General features: G+C 34.3%; 1 protein-coding gene across 7 annotated transcripts in view; it reads right to left on the bottom strand.

Annotated features, from left to right (window-relative positions):
* The window catches only part of LOC119831091, an 86,928-nt gene that overhangs the window by 4,458 nt on the left and 64,904 nt on the right, over positions 1-17,566 (bottom strand). Inside the window, exons 11-19 of one of the 7 annotated variants that reach the window (XM_038354342.1) lie at positions 15,214-15,362; positions 11,982-12,026; positions 11,209-11,321; positions 10,003-10,170; positions 7,191-7,256; positions 6,344-6,472; positions 5,421-5,498; positions 4,187-4,329; positions 3,279-3,509 (exon numbers count right to left, since the gene is read on the bottom strand). In XM_038354342.1, coding sequence (XP_038210270.1) covers positions 3,279-3,509; positions 4,187-4,329; positions 5,421-5,498; positions 6,344-6,472; positions 7,191-7,256; positions 10,003-10,170; positions 11,209-11,321; positions 11,982-12,026; positions 15,214-15,362 — 1,122 coding nt within the window. Of the gene's footprint in view, positions 1-3,278; positions 3,510-4,186; positions 4,330-5,420; positions 5,499-6,343; positions 6,473-7,190; positions 7,257-8,850; positions 9,028-10,002; positions 10,171-11,208; positions 11,322-11,981; positions 12,027-15,213; positions 15,363-17,566 lie in introns of all 7 variants that reach the window. The other 6 variants (XM_038354339.1, XM_038354341.1, XM_038354343.1 and 3 more) reach the window with 6 other exon arrangements.

Raw genomic sequence — 17,566 nt, 5'->3', positions numbered from 1 at the left:
ACCTCGTCACAGACGTCCACGGTCCAGTTAATAATTTCATATTATTGTAAACATGTCATAAACTGATATGAATGTAACTTACCTTATACCGAAAAGAATTTATATGAATACATTTTGACATCCATAGGGACGACACACACGAAGACGGAGATAGAAAATTTTGGGGTCCTATCATTAGATAAAAAAACGCATGAAAAACGATTGTTCTAAAAATAACTATAGAAATTTTCATTCTTTTATGCTTTTGACATACATGTCAGTTAAGCAGACATGGAAGGTACGGATAAAATTTTTATAAACTAACTAGCAAGCCCGGCGAACTCCGTTACGCCAATTTTCTTTGTTATAAACTTCACGGAGCCCGAGACCTTTCCAACGAATGCAAACCCGTGGAAATCGGTTCGTGCGTTCTGGAGTTATAGCGTCAGGAAGGAAAACCCGACTTATTTTTATATAGTAAGATTCTAACAAAACAAAAACCTACTGAAGCAATTTTATCTGTCAATTTAGTTAAGCTGTGTCCGTGTGTGTTACCTGTATGTATGTGTGTATGTTTAAATATGTATATGTTATATATTATATATGTATGTGTATGTATTATTTATATTTTATATATTTATGTATGTATCTATGTATGCATTGTTATTAATTTTGGTATATTTTTCTTTTTATTATACGTTCTATTCTTATAAACTCTGTTATTATTGCGCCTCCCTTTTACATTAGTATACCCTGCGTTTTCCTTGTCCACCAGGTTGTCTGGAAGAGATCGCTGCTTAAGCGATAAGACCGCCTGTTGTGCTCTTCATGTTAATATTATGTTTTTATTTATATCCTGTTTTTTACTCTTCTTGTAAAGGTGCACAATAAAGAGTTTTTGATTAATTGATTGAATATTCGATTGACCAAACACAATGTTTATGGTATTTGAGATTGAATAAAAAAAAACCCTTGATATAATGTTATTTGAAAAAGTTTATTGAAATACTGTCTATTACCGTAAAATAAATGAGTAGGTTTTGTATCAACAGGTTTGGTGTATTTTTCTGTTATATTTATTACTTTATTTAATTCCATATAATTTTAAGATTTTCGTTAAAGATATCTGCTCCAGCTTACATAAGCATTTGAAAAAAATCGGTAAAAATTTCCACGTTTGTTCTTATTAACACAAAATTCCAGCACCTATTTTTACGTCACTGTAAATCACAAAATTTCCTTCAATGGGATCGCAAGTGTCAATATCTTACGATAAGACAGCATTACACAAGAATGTAATACCAGAAAATCAGCAAAAATAAAGCCTATTGTTGTAAAAAATGTGTTTTATTTGATACTAGCTTTTCACTTGCGTATCCGTCTACGTCATCCAAAGAAAAATGGACAGTCCAAGTTCTACAGTTCCCGTTCCCGTAGGATAACCAGGATAAAAACTTTCCTATGTCTTTCCTCGGATTTAAACTATGTACCAAATTTCATCTAAATCGGCTTAGTGATTAAGCGTTAAGAAGAGACAGACAGAGTTACTTTCGCAATTTATAATGTTAGTAGGGCATATTATTATTTCGGAATTAATAAACTCGTTTATGTTCGTCCCACGTAAATATTATCATAATCCAATGGAAAGCTTTAGATATGAGAGTGGAAAATTCTTAACAAAGCTATAGAAAATAAACGGATGTTGGCAGGCGGTGTTGATAACTTTTTATTCCAGTGGCTTATTTTCGATTACCGTCTGAGTCACTATTGCTTATTGCAATAGTTTTTTAGTCATTTCTTTCTAGGAACAGTAACTGTGGTATTGACCTTGAGTACTATTAACTATTGACTACAATCTAAAATGTTTGATATAAAACGAATACTCGTGATTGTACCTACATATCTATTACTAGATGTTCACTCCAGCTTCGCCTGTGTTACATATATAGTCTATGTCACTCATTGATGTCGCAGTGTTCTAATGGTGTAAAAAATTTTAAAATCGGTCCAGTGGTTTTTGCGTGAAAACATTTCAAACATACAAAAAATACAAAAGTTTCCTCTTTATACTACTAGTGTATATATAAAAAATATATATAACCATCTATTATACACTATATTAAACGTAAATCATTTCATCCACGACCGCCCATTAACATTTGCTTATATAATTGTATATTACTATATTTATATTGGATCGATATCAACGATAATGGATATGGGATATAGATACGAGTCTCCGGCTCCCCCACTCTTAGAAAACTTACTGGCATTCACGTGTTATTATTTAGTGCCGATCTTGTGTGGGAGTCTGATACCTTCCCCGGCGCTTAACTTGAGAATATAATCATTTTAGTATAGCGATATTATGTTATAATTCATTAATTACTGTTTAAAATGTATATGAATATGAATAAATACACTTATATAATTATAAAAAAGGTTTCTCGCACCTCTCATATGAATTTATTTTGCATGAAATATTCTGAAAAGTCTACGGCGGCGTAAAAGGTGTGATAAATAATTCTTAGGTCATAGGGTATTATAAATATATGAATATATATTATCATGAATATATACCCCCGGCTTTCTTTGCCTCGGCTTTTGCGATGGTTCTTTATAAATAAAATAGTAGATATGCCACTTTAAATATATCAAAATATGTTGTCTGTTTTTGCTTTCTTCGTATTCTCCATGATTATACATATCCAGCAATCATTATTATGATTTGTAAAGTGGTATAAAGAGTTCTTTATTATTTTAAAAGGCCGAAGGTAAATATATGGATTTTCTATAATAATTCTCTGCAGTTTGCCGCAGTCAACGAGAATCAATTTTACTGGAATCGAGATCAAGTCTTCTTCATCCTCTAATTGGATTTGGCAAAGTAATAAGATTTTTTATGCATCTCTAAAAATCGTGGTTTGTTATGAATTATTTAGAATACAAAATGTAAATGAAGTGGGATTGAATAATTTATTTCTTTGTTTGAAAATCGTTCAAGGTACTTACTTTCGTTTGAAAATAATCAAAATGTAAATAATTAAAAAGAAAATATTGAAAGTATCCGCAACGGTTAGAATAATTAATCCCCATATCAATGTTTTTAACAAGTGTAATACGCGATAAAAAAATGCTTGATGTCATGCAGATTTATAAGTACTTTTAATTATAATATATATCACTCATCATCAAACTGAAAACTTTTTTATTCATGTAAAATGTATAAATTACTTTAAACTCTAATCGATTCTAACCTTCGCTTATATAAAGAAGAATTATCACTCGGTATTGCTCACCTGTAGGTTATGTGTGACTTGCAATGGTCGTTCTCCAGCTTGCAGCTTAGTGCAGTACTTGGATGGAAAGTATCCCACTTTTCCAAGGCATTTCCCCTTCCACCAATCCGGGTCGGATGTGTCAATGACAGTCACTTTGTATCCAGCTTTCAGGTCGAGCTCATCAGCGTGACGGGACTTGAAGTTGTAGAGGATCACATACAGGTTTGTGGGGAGGAGACGCTGGTGTTTCTATAAAGTGACAGATTTCTCGTAGATATGCATTATATATAGTTATATTGAGACGTTAATCGATTTTCTTCAAATAGCGAACTAAGTGTGGAAAATATAATACCTTTTTTGGACAAATTTGCTAAAACAAAGTTAAATATCGTAGCCAAAAGATACGTGAACTTCAACGAATTATTTTTTGCAAATTAAGGTAACGGTGTTTAAGTTAAGAAGTTGAAATTTCTTCATTATTTACAAAGCTATTGCGGGAATTCTGTTGAGTATGCATCAAATACAATAGAAACTGTAATAACATTACAGTGTGATTGTCATTGTTATACAATAAAGAAAAAGATAAGGACCCTAATAAACTTTATATGAAAAAAATTGTAATTAAAATTGCTCACTAAAAGTTTAAGAAAACCTATCTCAAATAGTTGCACAGCTACAGCTATTACAGATCGCAATTATATACCGGATGCCCGTTATCTTTTTCACATCCTTCCCAGTCAATTCCATATTTCAGTCAGACATTCTATCCTTATCCCTATCCATACGAGCGAGCGAGCAACAAATTCGCAGAGGAATTCCTCTGCGAATGTTCATGGGCGGTGATAATCACTTACCATCAGGCGAACCACCAGCTCAGTTGCCCGCTATGAAAAAATGCTACAATAACGAATATATTAATAACAAACCGTCGGCTGCTTGACGGGCGAGGGGCATGGGCTGGCGCTGTTCGAGGACAGACTCTTGTCTGGCTCGTCTGGCAGCTCCACGCTGCTCATGCGAATGCCTCGAGTGCTGAGAAGACGTCGGCTATGCACCGGTGACGATGGAGCTATATGTATATTGTATAATGTAAATTAGGAAAGGAATCTTGATTTGGCTTCACGAAACAATATTATAAAAATTAAGGCTCTGGGAATTTGATGTAAACGATTAGGGACCGGTTTAATAGCTTCCTGGTATGTTCGTTTAGTCTGTATATATCAATTAAAATGACAATGAAGATATACTTAATATGCTATTAGGGGAATGACAACGTGAAGACGGAGAGTTTTTTTTGGCATGATATATAATTTATTGTTGCTTATGTAATGTGATTTTTTTTTATTCACACCACACAGTAGTAGTTAACGTATTGCTATGAAGCAAATATTAAGATTATAATTCTACAGTTATCAGTTCATCGTATACTTATGATCATTAAAAGTATTTATCATCTGCATCTAATGTTTCTTATTCAATTTATTTGTTATTATACTGATAACGTTGTTTCAGTATTATTTCAATTTTAATTAAGTACAAAATTGTTATTCTCTCTCAAAAGTGTGTACTGCGCAAGTCAAAGGTCTACGTACTTACGCCAATAGTCAGAATCTAGACACCAGCAAGGTCATCGATTGAACTGAACAAGTTAAATGTTTTTAAGAACTTCTATCAGTCCTCTTCATTAATTATTATAACCCAATTACTTTTGAGTACACTAACATTAATTCTGAATTATTTAGACTGCTACATATATTAAAAAAAAAAACCAAATATGAACCGTTTAGAATCTTCCTCGAATATGTGTAATTTAAATTGAAGGACTTATGTTTGCATAAGTTTCATTAAAGCTTTAAAAGAGCTTCCATCGTTGTTATGATCGTAATAAAACACGTATATTACAATTACTTATCTATAGATTGAGCATTCAGCCAACAATGTTTCGTATCAATATATTGATAAAGTGGCTAATTATTTTCCAATGAATTGTACCGCGACTGTATTTTAGTCTGCCCTTTGTTTGTGTTTAGAGGTCAATTATTGAGACGAACATTGCATGAAATTATTTGCCGGAATGAAACGGGAATTATTTCGATACAATTAAAGTAGAAATAATATCGCATTTCAATCCGATAAGCCAACTACAAGAATGAGACGTACATGATTGCGAATAATTATATACAGTGTTGTTGCTTATTCTCAAGGAACCATATCTCATGCAATTCTCTTTGTGGTTATCTAAAAAAGAAATAAACATAAATTAAAACATGCAAAAGAATTGAATTTTAAATAAAACGGGATAAAACTTACAACCGTTGTCGCATTGCAGGATTCCAAACACGCTTTGCGTATTATGTTACCGTTTGATAAAAGTTTACGAGAACACCAAAAAGGATTTAAGTCATATACAACGACGAAAGCACACCACATTTAGATTGGCTAGACAGGAAAATAAAACAGTAGATATCCTATATTACATACACAAGCTAAGCCGGAGGGAAATCTTTTAGGAATTACATCGATTGTGCTAACACGACATCGCATCGGAATATAGAAAACATTGGTGTCCAAAAAACCGACTTGAGTTTTAAATTAAACCATTTCATTCATTAGCGTTTAGACTGTGCGTGATTAAAGTATGCTATGTAGAGTTCATTGTACGTGCAGTTCCTCGAATAATGGTCCACATAAAATAGGTTTAGAGGACCACTGAAACGATGCCAGCGTCATGTTGCGATAAATACTAGTAAATTATAGTTGCAATTCCGAAAATAATAGGAAGATTTCATTCCTTTTGTGTAAAATTGTATCGAGATGTGCATAGTAAAGTTAAACATTTATTATTGCTGTTTATCAGCTAAACAATTCTGGAAGTTTACAAGAATGTGTCGCAAGCAATTAAATGTCTTTTGGATCCAAGACCGTAACTTCTTCAAGAATTTTAATAGTGTCCCGTTGAAAGTTCTGAACGCGATCGGGGAACATAAAGTAGGGATTGTAATGTTTACGGCCGTGGATGCATAAGTTAAAAAAAGTAAGGGTAGTCAAGTTTTTTGGACCCGTTTTATTTGAAAGGATCGTACATAGAACTCTGCTGCCCTGCGAGGGCTGGTCTCTGGCAGGTCGTCGCCTCAGGTCTCCGCACTCCGGCGAATCCAAAGAAAGGCTCTTCATCCTAAGATTCAACTTTTGGCGTCGCGGTGAATGTGGTGCTATAACAGTTACTCAATATGAGCATAAGCGTTAGATTTTACCGTTCACTATAATGATTTGCAATTGCCATTATGAATTGGTTGTCTATAAATGTCAACTGATAGGCAATGTTAACGAGTAAATATGGAAGTCTATTTAATTGGTAAAATATATCAAGTTACTTTGATTAGCCCAACGTTGTAAAATGTCAATGGTTAATAGTGAATAATGATTGGTTATGAACTTTGATTGAAATATTATTATTTGGTAGAACCTTTCGAAAATCATTCTACGTTAGTGATTTTAACGCAATTAATGTATTTAATTGTTAACTTTTAATTTTCAAAAAGTTCTCCTTTTAAATTAGTTCTTAAATTAAGTCAATTGTAACATTCAATAATTACGTACAGTAAATTGCAAAAGCGAAGCAATGCAACAAAATTATAAGAATAAAATTTTTATTTACAGGACATACCATACACATAAATCAAGACAAAAAGTAAAAAGTTGTCCAAGAAAACCTACCTTATTGTTATATCAAAATCTACGCATGTCAGTGATATCAAATGGATGTTCAGTGACAATTCGAATATACATGATGTATTTAATACTCGATAAATGCAACTCGCCGACAGTAGTGTGTTCTCGGGCGAGAAGAAAATTAATTCACTGCTCAAAAATAATATTTTCAAAACATTTATCTACTAGGGATCATTAGGTACGTGTTACAGTTTATACCAGGTAAGGGACTGGTGCGGTCTGCTTGCCTTAACATTTGGGCACTCTTCGAGTTCTTCATCGAACCTGTATGGACAAAGTAAACAGGATCGGGTCTATTAATAAATATTTGGCATACGTGTCCACCTATTTACTGTCAACCTGCAAACTGTTACTTACGATGGCATCGAAGAATAGTTAGTAGAGCGAAAGCACAAAATATAAGAAAAAAACACAAACTCAAACTGTAAATTCGTTTCGAAATAAGAAGTGTGTTAGTGGCACAACAGTTCAGTGTGATTCAGATAGATTAAGTAAATCGAAAACAACAGATTGCATTTAGTGCTTCAGAGATTATAGAGCCGACATGTGATATATATATATACATGTTGCCGGAAGACGCATGCCAATTTGTCACCCGCCAAGCCATGCACCACTTACTTTGCGGTCGAAGGAATATAAACGCTCGTATTTTTGATATTCGATGTGCAATTAGTGAAGGCTCCAGAAAAAATAAAGCAGCTACATCGATTTCATTTTTTATTGTAACAATAATAATATTATACATATCACAGAACGCGGGGCGTTTCGGGTGCTATAGTTATAGGACATCGAGAGATGGCCATTACGGAAAGCCCAGGCCGGGAGGGTTTGCTTGTATGATTGTTGAAATGACCTCATTATCATGGGATCACTTGTAACACTTCATATTTTCTTGCGAACGCTGGCCGTGGGCTTTAGGATCGAAGGCGGGGGATCGCCGTTTTCATTTGTGATACATAACGGTTGTCCGAAAGGTCGCGTTGTAGTTTCTTCTGATTCTGCAAGGAAAAGGTGCAAACAGAACAAAAAATAAGTAAAAAATAAATAAATAAAAATAACAGAACAAATATAGAACAGACAATAGTCGATTGATTTGGGATTTCACATTGGGAATATGGCAGCAAGCAACTATGAATATTTTTGTTACAGTTACTATTTACCTAAGTCTAAACTAAACACAGTCATCGCAAAACAAACTAAAAATAAAACAAAAACATCGAAATGAATCGCACAAATAAACTGAGACGCCGTGAACCAGAAGACGGGACGGACAAAGCTCAAAGGCAGTGAAACAGCGTTGCGCTACGGCAGCCGTGGGCGCGTACTTTCCGGTAGAGAAATGGACCGATGCTGTGGAGAGCCCCGACGTGACTTCGACCCCCACATGGACAAACTCTTGACACCGGCGAAGAGCCGCCTCCGAATGCCGCCGTCTGTCCTTGAGGCCGCGCCTACCGACAAGTAGCACTGAGTACGACCGCACCCCGCCCCCGCCCTGCGCCCGCGACTTACGGAAGGCGTGCAAAAAATTCGACACTACTGAAAACGAGTGTTAAATGAAGCTGCCGGCCGGCGGTCGCCCGGTGACGCCGGGCGACGGTCGGCGGCCTACGCGATCGAGCGGAGAAGCGAACGACGAGAGCGTAACGTAAGATCCAAGTACAAACATCCGCCGAACGTCGCTCTCATTAAGCAAGCATACTAACGATTCGAAACAGGCTTTCTCACGACTGCCGTTCATCGCTCAAGCTCAGCTCTCTACCAGCCAAAAGTTCCGTGCATACACAACGTTCGCCGCAAGTTTGCACCGTGAGGTTATGTTACGCGCCCAAGAACGAGACCGGGTGCGGCGCCAGACCTGAGCTGGAGGAGATTTGTTGAGGCGCCACAGCCAAGCCAGTGGAGGGGCGCGCCGGGGAGCGCGCCGGCGGAGGCTCTTCTGGGGCCGATACGCGAACTACCGGCCCTCCCCCACCCGGCTTCGCTATTTCGTTGGCGCGCTTCAGTACTTGATACGTCTGATCCACTTCCTCCTCTAAGCATCGAGCGTGTTAGTATCAAATCCGATTACAAATGCGATCTACGCGATCATCGCGAGATGTACCCTATTCAAATAATTCGCCGGGTGCGAAATATAAAATAATTCTTGACTACCAAAATTCATTTTTCAAATTTATTGCGGTCGCTTTGTTTGGTTTATGAAAGTCTGATTAAAGTACTGCTACCATCGACACTTTTTGAAAAACAATTATTTGTTAAACCGACCGGGATTCTAAATCGTTGTGAACGAGCATGAATTGTTCATGTCGCACACCCGGCGATCTGAGGGGCATGTTAGTAGTGAAATATTGCTGTGGAATGTTTTACGATCGGCACGCTTCCCTAGAATAGTATTAGTTCAAATAAGCTCGGGGAACTAGGGATCACTCCTGACTAACTCAATGCATACCCTCCTCATAGTAGCTATCATAGTCATTAAACTCGACTGATCGTTTGAAACACATCTTGGCAAGTCTTGGTCCTCTCAGCCACCTGGCCTCCGAGCCTGGACAATGCAAATAGCATCCGAATATTATGTTAATGTTTGTTATGCGTGAGCTCTGCTTGTGTAGGTAAATGCAAGCTTGTGAGTGTGTCAGGTTGTTCGAAGTGTTCGCTATCCACGGTAAAATAAACAAATAAAAATAAAACGGCCTATCCGCTCCCATGTCCTGTTCAAATTAAATTTGGATTATTCCTGAAAGTAAAAGGTTCAAAGCATCCTTATATTACAATTTCAATAAATATGTTACTATTTCAAATAAGTTTTAAAATTAATAAAAATAAAATGTACATGTGTTGCAAATAATTTGCTTTGTAGATTCTGTACCATTAAAATAAAAAGTATTTACAGAATATTTTAACATTCATAGATAAAGCCATGGAATGTTGTTTGTATTCGTCGGATGAAGTGTCCGTTGTACCTTTCATTATTAAACGTATTAGACTGTGTTACTGTGGTATGACTTACTTTCTTCATCATATCCAGGCTCTTGGACTCGATGGGCTTCGATTTCTGAAGTGCTTTTCTGGCGGCGGAGGAGACGCGACTTGGTTTGGCATTTGCCGACCTGTGGCATGCAGTCTGTGTGCACGTTCATCTTGCACATACGGCATCGCAGACCTTGTCGAGTGTGACCTGTGTAATAAAAAAATAGACAATTGAAAAGATTAGGATAAATCGATCGTGAGGCGGAATATGGCATTTTCGAAATTATTTATCGGCATATCGCTAAACCGTTAGATGTTTCAAGTTATTTGTGTTTTTTTACACTCTTAGGAAAGAAAATGAATAACTTAAAGTAACTTGTTTATAATTTATTTTTAATTAGCCAGTGTTGCTATGCGTGATTTGTTTTTTGTTTATTTCTTGAATACTTGCTATTTATCAGCAAAAAATTCTTCTAAAAGGAAAAGCAGCATTAATTACTGACGTGTAACCTCAAGCGACGGTAACTTTAATGGATGATTTAATTACAGCTTAAGCATCCATGTTTTTATTTGAGCTTTTCCAGTAATATTTCAAAATACAAAGGCGACTGTCGTTAACTAGAACCCAGTTACAAAGTTATTTCTATTGATATGACAAAATCTCATTTTACAAATTAGGCCAAATGAGGCACATAGTTTTGGAGTTCTACATTTTGGTTACTTAAAGTTGCATAAACGAAAGTGTCGAGTCATTTCGATTAACAAAACGTAAATTATCAGGTTTCTTAATCTCAAATTAATTAAACATTTTATGGTTAATTTTATATGGAAACCTTAATACAACTTCATTACGTCACGAATACATTAATGAAGTTAAAAACAAATAAACGAAAAATACTGGCACACGTTAGAAAATTGCTATTTATATTTAACATCGAAAATGAATCATAATTTGTAACGTTTAGTTTCGTCGTATTGTTATTAACCTACAATCACGCAACGGCCTAATGATGTATACTTTCTCTATATATAGATCGACTATATATCGACTTACATAATTAACGAAGTGTACTTATAAATCTAGGGTGAGTTTTTCACCCCTACCTTACCAACACGCATTTCTAAGGCATGATAAGTTAATAGCCAAGAATATAACAAGGTACATATTATACACATGAAACATTACATTTCTTGTATTTAACTTCGATGTATTCGCGTGTATTTATGTTTAGTTACAGTAACTTACCTCGTAGAACTTGTGAGCAAACATCGCAAGGAGTTATTTTCTTGTAGGTGTATTCTTGAAAATTATGCGCTTCCGAGTCTCCGCCTCGCATATCGCGGGCGGCTCCATTCCTCCTAAACAGTTTATAGTTTATATTATAATGTAAACACGTTCATTAATAATATAATAATATTTAGTTCACACATGCCAAATTTGCAGTATTTATAAAATGTAGAACGAAATATATCTATTCTTTCTTTGAAACTCAATTCCCTCGTAACGTAATGAAGAATATAGAATTGAAGGGGTAGTAATAAAAAATTTTTTCAAGGTTTTCCCTTTACAATTATAAGGGATAGTAGACCATTAACGATAGGTCACGGTTTACGTCATATGCAAACACGTTGCTATCACTGAAATACAAACATTAACAATCGCATCATTTATCATTCTATTATTTTCAGTGTCACATACGTTGACACGCGTTATATTGTTGGTATCAAAGTCAAGAACCGTTTGATTCTCGTATCGATTCTTTAATTACTGTCTTCAAATTGATATCGGAATGTGGAACTTATATTTAACATAGCATTATTACGCCTTAGTCTAAAGGTGTAGTGAGTACAAAAGGATTGTGCCAATGCATGCGTTATTAACTAAAGCGGCAGTTAGCAGTAGAGGCAAGCGCAAGAGGAATTTACGTGTTCAGTAAGCTGTTATATACGTTGGTTACGATAATAGGTTGAAGGAGTGGTATCATGTCAGTTACAGGCACACCTACGGGGCACATTTACCTCATCGCCATAACCGTAGACACCGCGTGGTACATTTGATTTTTTCTTTATTGATGCAAGAAGAAAGAAACATCACAATGAACATGATATGTGAGATTTTAGTCGCATATAAATCTTTTAACCTGTCCTGTTAGATGTGTTATAAATGTGACGATGAAATCTGTGTGGTTTGTTCATGTGAATTATAACATGACAGGTTAAATTAATAGAGTAATAATCACTTATATGTATAAATACAATGGAAGCAAGTAATTATAAATTGAGTTAAATAATATCTGTAATTGAATGTTTTTCATGACGACAATGTAATAACATTTCATTAAAATTAAATTAAAATAAATAAGAGAAAAATGTCGTACACTATTTAATAAGTTCATATAATAGAATAACAACAAATGCTTCTATATTTTTCCAGTTTATATTTCTATTAGATTAGAGCTAGTTCTCGCGATCACCAACGATTTCTTGCCAAACAAAAATGTGACACTCGATATTTTATTATGAGTTGCCTATTGAAAATTATGTGCATATTTATTTGCGAGTGAATAAATATTTACACTACAGTAGCACCTCGTTAACTTATTCTGCAAACTGAATTTAAAGAGCCCGCTTGTCGACACTCGCAGAGCTTTTGGCATTATGTTTTCTTTATAGATGGAAGCTCGTTTCCAACTGATCTTGAACCAAGCATCAACTTAACTAGCTTTGTTATTCTATACATAAGCATTTTCTTATTTTAATTATTATCAACATCTTCATGTTAATTTTTTTATGAAACACTAGTGATCAAAGTGCAAATTTGTCCAATGGATCTAAAGATTAGCGCATTCAAACAAACTAACAAAATTCAGCTTCATATTAATGGTTTAAATTAGGGGCATGATATATTTGATATCTATATGCTCGTTATTTTAACTGAATTTTTTGTAAATACGTGTTATTTAAATTAATAATTATATAATAAGTACAATAATGATCAGGAGTATTACATACAATTAGCTACTGAACAACCCATATTAGAGGAGAATTAAGAAGCCATACAAGTAAAATGTAATGTTAAATCTAATTACAGACTTAGGCGAACTCTTAAAGTTTTAACATATTTTTCATGTCACGAACAGGAGCTTAATAGGTGACCGACCTGGTTTTCAATCGAATTATAACCCGTAGCGTCATAGCTGTCCTATTGACCTACCGCTAACATTTTTGTAACACGAGGTGCATAACATAAGTCAATATTTTTGGCACGAATTTACATGAATGTATGTGACTAACCATGTTGGTAATCGGATTATAGCTTGTAGTATAGTAGGTACACGAAAGATCGCGTTAAGTGAAGACATCATCAATAATAACCTACCATTATACACATGTACTTTAATATTTTATTTTATATAATGATTAATTATTAAACAATTAGTTACGAAAAAAAATACAACTTTCTGCAATGTTTTTAAACAAAGTTTTCAGTTAAACAGATAAACAGATCAAAATATTTAAAAAAATATGTATTAATAAATAACTACAATGATATGGGATTCGCAGAAATTCCGAATCGAGAGGAAATTAAACATGCCTTGACAGCATCACAGTCCAGCGTTGCGGACCATTAAGACTAAGAGTCGATATTGCCTATCAGCAAACTGTTTACTAAAAGCCCGTCAGGATGCAATCAATTGCTGCGTTGTAAACTGTTAAATACTTTGCTCTTCACAAATAGAAAGCATCGATTAATTTGAGCCTGCACCCAGCCTGAATTTCCAATATAGGTCATCCAGGGAACTCGATTTCAAATTACAGCGTAATTTTATATGACAGGGTTGACAGCTTGAAATAGTTTAAAGTTTACACGACAATTCAGATATATTTATTTCGAATTATATATTTATATAAGCAGTTAGTTCATATATATATAAATTGGCAGATTGATGTCCTACAAACATTGTAGTAGGGTGATGTGTGTTCTGATGGCAACCTTCATTCTTTCTTAAAAATAAAATTAATTATTATTTAAAAAAGTGTAATCGAATAATTATCTGTGTTGGTGGTCACAGCATCATTTTCATGTAAAATATTATCTATTATTATATTGTCGTCATGTTTATGAGGTATCACACTTAGGTTATGATAACATCAGACGCAGCATTATCTTTTATACACAGCGAGCGGTGAAAAAGATTTGACATTATATATAATTCAGTATTTTTCGATATTGGCGCCATATGTATGATTTTGTAACATGTTGTGTACGTACGTAGGAATATCACAGATTATTTTAAAAGCCTTCATTTTGTAAAAACATCTAAATGTAGTGTTGAATTTTGAAATTATATGTACATATAAATACAACTTTTCCCCTTTTTCAATTGCTTTAAACGCCATTTTTAAACATTTGAGAAATAATAATAATAATAATAAAAATAAGTTTATTTGAACCATAAAGAGAAATACACTGCAGACAATTCATGAATTATGTAGGTACATTAGAGTTTCATAGCATCTTTCATAGCATTTTCAATATTTATAATTTTATAATTCGAAGTAGTTCAAACTGATATCTAAGTATACTTAAGATTAAGGTAGCACTTTTAAATTAAATTTTGAACTGCCTTTGTTCTATCCTCTGAAATAATAGGTTCCATTTATTTTGAATAATTATGACTGCCCAGACGGTGTCGTTTATAAGCATTGTGCAAATTTCCTGGTAGATTAATTCTCCTTAAGATAAATTCCCTATAGCTTAGTTAAACCGCTTACCATGGAGTAATTAAATGTAAGTATTTTCTGTCTATCATAATTTTTTTGTAGATTTTGAGAATACCGAACAATCAAATATTATTAGGGTATTAATATACTTACCGATAAAAATACATCGAAAAGTATTCATAGGGACTGAGAGAATGTGACCTTAATCATTAAATATTCACATAAAGCCTAGTGACGATTCGGTCACTGCACAGCTAGAAATCAATATAGTGTTTGCGAGAGATGAAAACGTAGTACTAATATTTGACAAACCCAAAGCGACATTTAAATAAACCACAGCAAGCGGTTATGACGAGGGCGAGACCGCACTTCGAGCGTCGTAACTCAATCAATCCCGATAATTATGACTAAGCATTTTTCTGTGAGACATCCGATAATCCAGTTTGATAAAATAGTGCAAGATTTTATATAGTTGGACGTTGAATGGTTAAATTAATTTTGGTAGACGAAATGTTCGATTGCTTACTTGTCTTGGCCCGCGTGTGGCGGTGGAGCGGTAGGGGGTTTGAGGCTTCTAAAAGCTTTGAGCCACTTGTTCTTCATGCTGCCGGTTGATGAGGATGATAACTTGCGGTCTGGTGCACTGCTATCTGCTTTAGCCGCGAACAGCTCCCTCTGTGAAAGAAGATTATTTCAATTATTAAATTATGGTGCGGTACCTACGCACAACTACGTCTAGTTTGAACTATTTCTGCCGAACTCGGATTTATGTGTTATACTCGTACAAAATTAATTTTGCATGAGAACAGTAAAATTGAAGACGAACAAATAAATAATTATGATAATATTGCAGATGTTCACTTCTCACAATCATCGATCAAAAACATAGGCGTATTTATTATATACACACAGCTTAAGGTCTTCCTAGGATCTAATCACCAACTAATAATGAAATCATAATATTTATTTGAAATATTTTAACGATTTCATATCATTTATGTATCACGAATATAATAAATGATGCACAATGAAATAAAAATTACAAATATTTCATACACATAAGCATTTGTAGTATCAGAAAGACGTTTAAAAATGGATTATATTTTATCATTCCATTTATATAATACAGCATAGCTACGTATCTACCATGGCCCCGGATGCCTCAAAGGGAATTACAAAAAACAGGATTTATGAATTGGGAACAAAAACTGGAGCAAAGCTTCGATGACATGTTTGACACGTATAAAATACTTGCAGCGTAAAGTTTCAAACTTAATTCCGGAAAATATTTATTATTTAAAATCAAGTCATTGTTCTCTGATATTATGTTATGGATGTAACTGTTGTGGGATAATTGGCGTATAAATATATCATCATCATCATCATCAGACCATATATGTTCCCACTGCTGGGACACAGGCCTCTTATGAGGGTTCAGGCCAATAATCCACCACGCTGGCCAAGTGCGGGTTGGCAGATGTCATATGTCGTCGAACTTTTGATTCTTGGACATGCCGGTTTCCTCACGATGTTTTCCTTCACCGTTTTAAGTATATCATGAGTATACAAAAACCTAAACCATTGTTCCTTCATATCTCTGTTACGTATAAAATATACAATATAGTCGTATTAGGAATCAAAAAGTTATAGAAATATTATACATACTCTTTTCGAGAAATTAATTATCATTTTGAGAAATTTAGGCTTAGTATGTCAATCCCTTGCGGTTTCATGACCTCAATTGATTATGGAAAATTACGTTGTTGGTATTCACGCAACTTGTTATATTAATTTAACGAAAATAAAGCTGTAACTCTATATCAAATGTGGTATATTCCAGCTAGAGGCTGAATAAGTTCTCAAAAAACTAAAATCATCACAGTATCGGCTCCATATCTGTGCATTGTAATTTGGAAAGTCGTTTCTTTCTAAAGTGGAAAAAGGAGCAATGCTGAATAAATAATTTGATTTCTTGACATTGACTAACTAAAGACTGAGGGAATGTGACGCAACTCCCATTTCGAATTCTCGCTGAACTTGTAGCCTATATCGACTACCTATAGCTAGTGATCTCGGAAACGTGATAAAACTTTAACTAGTTCCACTCGACTGATTGTTCGCTATAAAAGTGACATTTTTCAAGATAATTATTATTATTTCCTAGAACTTAGAAGCGGCTGAAAGTGCTTTAAAAAGACTTAACTTTTTAATGACGATTGTTATTTGAGCTGTGAAACATACAATTTATTTATGCAACTACTAGACGCTCGTCCGGATATCAAGATTCCTGTTTTATCCGAAGGTTGCATTGAATCGGGATAATAAGTATCCTATCACCCAAGTCAGCTCATACCCTGTCTGTATACCTTCATCAAAATCCCTTTAGTAATTTCAACATGATTGACGAACGTCAACATCCAAACAAACAAACTTTCACATTCATAATATTAGTGTGAAGTGTGATGAGGTAGCTACTTAATGTTTAACGAATCATACAATATAATATGTTAAATCAGAACGAACTGAAAGTTTAATATTTTTTATTCATAAGTAATCGTAATCAATTACTTTCAGAATTACATCATATAGTTTAATACAAACTCGGCTGCCCTAAGATATATAAAAATGAAATAAAGCAAAAGAATATCCTGCTATATCATCAGATAGTCGTGTGTAATTCTTTAGATTTTATAAAATTTGAGACGAGACAATTTTACTGCTCGTAAAACAGTCTCGACCACGTCTCATCTATTTAGAATTTTAAGTACTCATTTTTAGAAATTTTGCTCAATCCTGAAGAGATTTGTTGAGCTTGCGTTGTGAAATGTTTATATATTTTGAAACATTACGTATTAACGAAATGAAAATACATATTTTTA

This window comes from Zerene cesonia, chromosome 13 (assembly GCF_012273895.1).
Source record: "Zerene cesonia ecotype Mississippi chromosome 13, Zerene_cesonia_1.1, whole genome shotgun sequence".
NCBI classification, from domain to species: domain Eukaryota; kingdom Metazoa; phylum Arthropoda; class Insecta; order Lepidoptera; family Pieridae; genus Zerene; species Zerene cesonia.
The sequence above is the reverse complement of the archived record's forward strand: the minus strand, read 5'-3'. Positions and strand labels throughout refer to the sequence as shown.